The 8,514-nt window shown below is 42.5% G+C and overlaps 1 protein-coding gene across 2 annotated transcripts in view; it reads left to right on the top strand.

Moving 5' to 3' along the window:
* Positions 1 to 1,735: 1,735 nt before the first annotated feature.
* prex2 (phosphatidylinositol-3,4,5-trisphosphate-dependent Rac exchange factor 2) overlaps positions 1,736 to 8,514 on the top strand; it is a 91,503-nt gene continuing 84,724 nt past the window's right edge. For both annotated transcript variants that reach the window (XM_086306174.1, XM_086306173.1), the window contains exon 1: positions 1,736 to 2,190. In XM_086306174.1, the coding sequence (XP_086162300.1) occupies positions 2,053 to 2,190 (138 nt within the window). In that variant the 5' untranslated portion in view covers positions 1,736 to 2,052. The remainder of the gene's footprint in view (positions 2,191 to 8,514) is intronic.

The following is an 8,514-nucleotide window of genomic DNA, read 5'->3' as shown; positions in this document are numbered from 1 at the left end:
GGGGAAGTTTGTCTTTCTCTGTAGACTCACATCTTTTTTTATTGTTGTTATTATTGGTGTTGTTTTTTGTTTGTTTCCTCACCTTCTTAATATTTTATCATTGCCTGCAGTTTTGTATCTTAGTGTGCCCAAATTTCAGGAGTGAATTAATGCATCATATTTCATTCTCTGTCACAAACATCCACAGAGACTCCGAGGCCTTCACTATAGCCTCTTTTAGTCTGCAGTGTAATGCTGCTCAGTCGCCCTGAGATCAGGTGACTGACTGGCCAGTAACCCTGAAAAGGTCTCTGGTTTTTGATTGGTTCGTCCGGTAGTCTGTTGTCCTGCTAAATCATGAGTTGTTATTCAATACGTTTTGATATATTTGGCTAAATCCAAGCCCAGTAAATGCTCCTGCCTGTCTCTGGATTCATCTGGGTGCTTCTGTCAGCCAAAGTTCCTGCCCTCTGGTCAGCCATACATGCCCGTCCTCTAAAATATCCATACACATGTTTGATAGACAGTTTATATGGTGTGTTTTAAGTGATGAGCTACTCCTCTAATAAGTGAAATTTACTGTTGTTTTTTTATATTTTGGCAGATAAATTCTAAATATCTTCTTCACTTGTACAGCTCACTCATAAACCCTCAAAGTAAAAGACACCCTTTATCCATTAATCCATATCAGAGCCATATTTGTGCACGCAATAATGTTTAAAAGAATATGAAACAAAGCTCAAGATTCTCAGTCACAGCTGGAGCATCACTGAGAAACTGACCGGACACAGGCACATATCAGAGCCCGCTGGTTGCCCTACATGTCAGCTGGCAAGAATTAGACAAGTCTGTGTAAAGAGGTTAAGAGCCGAGGGAGATTTCAGACTGGGTGTAAACCATTTATCTTAAACTGAATGTGCTCAGACAGAAAGCTTAAAGAATAATAAATGTGCAAATGCATTAAAACACATGGTGTGTGCAGGGCTATCGTGTCCCATGTAGCTGCTCTTTACAGCTCTGTCCTTTCTGTCACCAAAAGCTAACACTGATTTAAAGAACCGATGGTGTACGCAGGCTGTGCAATACGTTTTCTATTAGCTCACAGATAGTAGTGATGAGCTCATTTAAAACTTAATGATACAAGTCAAAGGGTTATGACTGAAATTCATTATGCCATTAAACAACTACTGAGCTGTATCACAAGTAGAAAAATGAAAATAATTTAAATAATAATATATGATTATATATTGCATGGTTACATTCTGAAGTGACCACTGATTTGCAGCAGTATCAGAGGGGTTTCAAACTATTTTTCACTCAGTAAATTTCGCTGGAATAAAAGTGTGTTCCTTCACCTTTTATATAAATACACTATTATGCAGATTTCTCGTAGATTGCACTTTAGTAGCTTAGATTCATGATCTCATATATCTGAAGTGTATTTGATTATATGCTTCAAGGATTGTCAAGTTACCTGGAGATGGCTTCAAAATACTAAGCGTTCCTTCAAATTAAAAGCACGAAAAGAGTCACACTAAGCACAGTGAGTATCCTTTCCGCAGTTCTGGCTGGCAGTTAGATCAACTTTAGAGCATCTTCATGACCGTGAGGTCATTTTTATCTGCTCTGGCGTTTAGCTGCCTCTTAACGCCCGTGGTTTTATTTTGAAACCAGCACCAAGAGGACAAGTGTTGCTGGTGCCTTTACACTGGTCCTCCGTGTAAAAAGCTGCTGGGAGGCTGGATTAGGATGAAGATTTAAGGAGTCACATGGACTCGGTGCACTAAGTGGTGTCCAGTTGTTGTACAACGGTCAGTCACACAATTTGTTGGAAGCTGCTTTTCAGAAACCTTTTATTTTATTAAAAGTTTTTATTTTAACTTTTTTTTTTCTTCTTACACTGCGTTTCGCTCTTTTCCCTACATTTTGTGGATTTAAGAGCACAGGCACCGGTTGCTCCTTGACTTTTTTTGTTTTTGACCATGCTGCAAACTTTACACTTCTGCCATTAAAACTCGCCGTGTGATGTGAAGCTGTGAACTCCTGAAGGAAATAACTTCATATATACTCACAATGACTGAGGAAGGCAGAAGTGAGCACAGAGCTGAAAGCGGGAAGGACCTGGAGAAACAGCTGCGGTTGCGAGTGTGCGTCCTAAACGAACTTTTAAAGACTGAGCGGGACTATGTCGGGACGCTCGAGTTTCTCTCGGTGAGTGATGAGAACGGTTTTAAACAGAGAACCCTCAGAGTGCATACTTTAACGGGGAAAAACAAAACAAGCCTCGCAATAAACACAAACCAGCAAGCCTGTTTAGTATGCACGGTGCATCAGCCTGCAGGGCAAGAAGTGTTGCGCGTTCTCCTGTACAAACCCTGCATGCTGCTGCGCTGTCAGCATAACATGAGCCATAAAGTTGTCTGTAATACTGTGTGACGCCATCCTACTGATGGAGACATTTACCTTTGAAAATGCAAGTGTGAAATTGGAAGAGCAGTCACAAAGAGGCATGGCACAGCTTTAGTTCCTGCACAGCCACTGTGATGTTTAATCCTTTTCGGAGTCTGCTCATGGGCTCCTCTAAGCTCACAGTGGTTAGTCTGGCCCTCATAAACCATTAGGATGAATGGCAGGTCAACCAAGACAAAGAAATAAATGTTTCCAGGACTGTTAGGTACATCATTCTATGTTGTGTACAGCTTTACCTTAAAGCTTATTTGCCATCTTCAGAGTCACTGAAGTGCAATTCATTTAGGAAACTTGTTTAAATGGCATCTGTATCTCTACTCAGTGTGTATTTTCTTCATTTTTTTTAATTTTGTGCCCTCTACAGCATCTGTTCAGTCCAGTAATTACCCAATTTGCCACACACTTCATAAGAAGTACAGAGGAGGGCATTTTAGTCACCGGCTTTGCCAGCTTCTTATTAAATCCAGCAGGAGTGAGTTCTGCCAAAGATAGCACAGGTGGACTCAAATGCAAACCGCTGGAGTTAGCACTCAGCTGGCAGCACAACTCCAGGTTTGCACTAAAGCATAACACTTTTGGTTTCTGCACGGCAGAGTCATGGCTGTCAACTTAATGGCATTACATGAAGTGACGCCTGACTTCAAAGACAGGAGGATGTGGCGATTTTGCTGAAACCAAAAAGCTGTGAAAAGTCGTCATTGTGCACTGCTGCTTATCGAGTGCTTTAATGTGCCCAAGTGGCCGTGTAGGACGTTAATCCTGGCGGTGAACACTTTAATGCAATGCCCTGTGCCCTTTTGCCTTTCACCATATTTTTGCATTCCCAGCTTGGTGGGAAATTTGCTGTGAAGAAAGGTTGAGGGGGCACTTTGTGGTCTGCAGTTTCCCAGACCACATGTATGAATGTGTACATCCCGACCCCTCCATCACCACCGCCGCCACCGCCCAGATGTTTCCAATGGAGGACAGAGGAGCCAGAGAGGAGATGGAGCCTTTCTTAGAAGTGGCACATCAGTGGAGAAATTGAGGAGGTGATTACATGAGGGGAATGTGTCCTCAGTCCTGGAGATGGGGGGTTGGGGAATGTAGCCTCCCCCTTCCCCTTCTTTATCTCCCCTGTAGTGCTGGAACTGGGATTGATTTCACAGGTGACTGATCCCTACAAGGGCTTTCTGTTCTGGCTGGGAATGCCATGCTGGAAGCATCAGACTGGAGTCTTAATAGTGAGTTAAGTTGGTTTAGTGGAGTGATAATGATTAAAAAGATAGGAGGAGAATAAGAAGAAGACAAAGATCCACTCTTATCAGCGGTTTTATCTTCTGGGAGATCCTGGAGGGCATCGTCAGAAACACTCAGGATGATCAAAGACAGCCCTCCCGTGGAGAAAGGGTCACATTGAAGACTTTCATCTGATCACACAAACACATACTTGTCTTTTTCTTACTCCACTGCCAAGAGTCTAAGTGTCTCGAGGTCAGGTTGGAGGTGCCCAGTTTGTGCGGCATCGGAGGCCTTGAAGATGTGTACGCATGGTATCGCTAAAGGGTTGAGAGGGAAAAGGGTACAGCGGCTCACAGGGCAGATGTTGGCAGGAGGGCGAAGGGTAGAGGGGGGTGGTCTCTGTGAGTAACTGGGCTTGGTGCCTTCTCTTGTAAAGCATATTTCCTGGAGGAGGAATTCCTCTGAGGTTAGGAAATGCTGGAGAACAATGAGGCTCCGGTCAGTAGGCAAAGTTGAACTGAAGAGCAAAGATTGTTGCTGCCGATCTGTGGGACCTAAACACAATGCACCTCGCACATACTTCACTTTTAAGGTAGTGGAAAACAGCATGGAGAACAAGGATGATTAGAGCAGTTTGTCCCAGGATAGTATGCGCCTATTGTGTGGATCTACCCGACGTCTTGTGGGAAAATATGTAGATTATATCTTAAAGCTACTGGGAAAGTTTAAATTGGGCATTGTCCTGAATTAAAACACCACCTTTTCCTCCTAATGTACTAAACATCCCCAGTATTCCGACAGTGAGAGGAAGGCTTCAGGGAAGTTGTCCGTAATATGTCTTTCCTATCTTATATAATGAACGATTATAGCAAGAGATAGTGGGTGGTGGTGGACAGTGGTATTTATCTTGGACAGCTACGAGCCAATAAAATGATAGTCATTCTTAGAAAAGCCTCAATGGGAGGAACAAATCAAGGCATAATGTAAACAGCGACTCTAATGAGGTCTTTGCTTGTCTGCAGTTTTTTAGCCACACTGTCAAACAAAATACTGCCAATGTTTGCCATTGATGGAGAGACACTGAAAGCCATTTGCTTGCATGATAAGCACTTAAGAGAAGAAGCATGCAAGAAGCTACAATAGGGGAAACCTTTCATGTCCCAATTCTGGAGGGAGATCACAAGTTAACTTAATATATTCCAAAGAGCTTTGCAGTGCATTAAGTGGTCCCTTAGCTGCTGCCTTCCTTACCCAACAAAGGCCTGAGTAATATGAGTGTAATGTTTAAAACATTTTTAATCCTTTGACTAACTTGAAATTGAATAGATGTGGTTTTTAGACCTTGCAATGCTGTAGAATTCGTACCTTTGCCTTTATCTTAGATACTGTTGATCAGCAAGGGAAGAAATTCAAGAAAAACCTCATTGCATGCGCGTGCACAGGCAACATACAGGTTATTCTTGTGCTCTCTGGACTGGAGGTGCAGCAGTTGTTGGTCCGCACTTTAAATCACTTGTGTCTTCCATGTGAATACGCCTGCAGGAAGTTAGAAATGAATCCTAATGGAAAATGCTGTTAGCTCCTAGAAAACCCAGGTATTCAAGTAAACTCTGTCTGTGTATTTGTATTTGAAGGCTCCACTGCGGTCCCTCTGGGTTTGGATTTATTTACATGGCTGGGATAGTTGCTCTGGCATGTGCCGCTGGGCCAGGAATTTTTTTCCCCTTTCTTTTTTCCTGCAACATATAACCGACCGAATGAGGAGGCGGTTCGTCGCCTCTCAGCAGATGACCCCCGAAGGTCACAGCCTCCTGTTCCCATCCCTTTCCTGTCTGATAATCCGTGGATGTCATTTGAGAATTCAGCTCTCTCTTGTGCATGATGGAAACAGGAAGAGAAGATTCTGTTGATCTGATCAGTGCATCCTGATCAGATGAGAAAGCAAACTTGTAAACAGTGAAAGCGCAATCTTGTGCGTGTATACGTGTGCGTTTGAGAGTTCAGTGCTGCCATGTTTAAGAATTAAAATGCCATGTATATTTTGCTCTAATGGAAGTCTGCAGGTAAATTAAGCAGTTCCTTTTATTTATTTATGTATTTGTTGTTAAATAATAGATGAAGTGAGATGTATTATTTATTGAATACATACTAGGGATGAACGTTTTATTGACATTAAAAAGCGAATTACTGCATGTGGTAGGGATCAGAAGCCAGAAATGTTAAAAGCTGTTGTCTTGCTGGAGACGCTGGATCAAAGAGTGCAAAAGCAAAGTTGTGTATGAAACGTAACACAAGACGGGGCATTTTCAGCATGATGCTGGTAGACTGGGATTGTATTGTTATGAGACTGGGGCTGGGTTTTTCACGCAGAGAGCCTACCAATAGCCATTTACTGTTGCTTACATCAGTTTGTCTCTATAATAGGCTGCAGTGTGTGATAAGCGATTCCACAGAGAGGCAGTCTGCTGTATCTCCCCCGACTGCTCCCCTCTTTATTCCTTAATTACTTCCTTTTTTTTCTTCTCCAGAGCGGATGATAGCCTCATAATGTTATGGCTTCCACACCTGCCTCTTATACACTCTGCCCTTTCATATGTCACAAACCCCTGTTATTCCTTTTTTTCAACGTTGCTCCCAGAGCAGGTGGTGGCTGCACATGTTCCACCCGTGGATAGCCTTTAAAGAAGAGTATTTTTTTTTTCCACTTATGGATCGCTGTTTGGCTAGAGCCACGTTTCCTCGCCACCGAGCAGAATTTTAAACTTCAGACTTTCTTCATTTAGCTATGATCCAGGTTTGCAGACACACACGCGTATGCTTGTGAGAGGCTAACTAGAAGACAGAAGTGAAGCGAGGGAGAGGTGAGACGTGGTTCTCCTTGAATCTTTTTAATTGGATTTGGTCAGGCTGTCCTCTCCAAGAATACAGGCAGCTTCTCTCTTGTGTCCCCCTTGTGAGGCCCCCAAACTGATGGAGCGGCTCACTTGCATTTTAATTGCAACGCTGCTGGCACTACACAAGCGGCCTACATTTTATGCTGTGTTTGCAAGGATGTACCTCTCACATTACTGAACAATTTCATAGGTTCTCTTCCTGAATTTAAGTGATTCTCTCTCTGATTGGCTGTAAACTACTCCAAGCTGGCACTTTTTGTGCCTTTTGTAATTTTGTTTTTACAATATATGGTATAAACAATATATTCATTATAATATATTATGTTAAGCAGCATATCTTAAATCTAAATCTGCCTTTTAGCCAGCCAAGATTAGCTTGGAGAGACAAGAGCCTCGAGTCCTAGATCAATTAAAACACTAAGGAAGGTTTGTCCTTCTCTTTACTGAGCAGTGCTGTGTTGAGTAGCATCAGTGTCTTTGGCAAGCATTTCATGCATTCACCTTTCCATCCTAGATTTAGCAAATCGTTCGATAAGTCTCTTTGTAGTTGTGATCTTCCCTTCTCTCTGTCATCAGTCCACCAAACAGTTTTGAGAGTTACATGGGGGGAATTGCATATGCCCAAGCCTTTTTTTCTGTGTTAAATTTGCACTGCTAATAGGAAATGCGAAAGTGACGCAATGGCTGCCCAATTGAATGCAATGTCACTGCTTGCTGTGGACTTATATTGTCTTGTAATCCTGTTTCAGTGTCTTCTTGTTCTCTTCTACTTTGCTTTGTAATGCGTAGTTGGAAGCTGAGGGGAAATATGCACTTCATAAAGCCTGGGTTCCAGTCTCAGCTCATTCTTGTGTATCTTGGTCTGTTTTTAAAGGCTAACCATAAAAGCTAATCCTTTACAGTTGTTTTATTGGATTTTTATTTTATTTTTTTTCTGTGTTTGACCAATCAATATATACTTACCAAAGTTTGGAAAGGGCACTCAGAGTTTCTCTTCTGCTGCAAAAAGACCCTAAATATTAGGATTTTTTTTAGTGCAGATCCAAAAATGAAAAAGTTTCTGTGGTTCTCCAAAAGGACCTGGTGTAAAGTCCCACTAGCAGATTTTAACACAGCAGAAAGCACTTTTTGCTTTTTGTCTCAGGCCATTTTTCAAGCAGGATTTCCTTCCTTCTTGGACCTTCCCATCTTTACATTGTGCTGCATGTTTCCTGCTTAAACACACATACAATCCCCCCACCAATGCCTTCACTGGCCATGGAAAGCAGTGTTGTGCTACTGTACACGCGGCCACTTAGCAACCAGGAGGCTTAACTGCATAGGCGTCAGGGCTGCATAAACCTTTGTGCTGAATCCATAGAGTAGGCTTAGCTCAGAAGGCTGCGGCGGCGGCGGGGGGAGGGCAGAGGAGAAGGAAGGATGTGATTTGACCTGTGCCAGCTGCGTTGTCACATGGTGCCTGCATGCGACAAGTACAAAAGGGCGAGATTAAGGTAGACACAGTGCTGTGAACTTGCCCGTAGCATTACCATCCTTTTGGATAACACCCCTGGAAAAAATGAAAGCATGTTTCTAAACTAAACAAAATATTCATATGTTGCTCATTAGCCGGATTAAACGATTGCCATTTAAAAAAAAAAGAAGTAATTGCCAGCCATGTGTTTTCATGTCTTCAATTATCTCACAAACGCTATGGCTCTTTGCTGCTACACTCTCCAATCCGATTTTGTCTTTTTCTTTTTTGATGGAGTGTTTGCTGACTATGTCTAGACAAGCTTCCATATTTCCTCTGTGGTTCAAACTCACACTTTCCATGTCATTCATGTCTCTGTCCGTCCTGCACTTCAGGGCTCTGACTCTGTACACAACCAGAGTTAGCCAGACGTGACGGGAATTTCCACTTTAGCATCAATTATTTAATTAAGCAGTTGAATAAGATTTGCTGTAAGAC

This window comes from Aulonocara sp. 'chitande type north' Nkhata Bay, linkage group LG9, assembly GCF_057382095.1.
Source record: "Aulonocara sp. 'chitande type north' Nkhata Bay isolate Kocher_YH1m ecotype deep benthic linkage group LG9, A_spYH_male_GT1.1, whole genome shotgun sequence".
Classification (NCBI taxonomy): Eukaryota; Metazoa; Chordata; class Actinopteri; order Cichliformes; family Cichlidae; genus Aulonocara; species Aulonocara sp. 'chitande type north' Nkhata Bay.
This window is presented reverse-complemented; position numbering and strand designations above follow the sequence as displayed.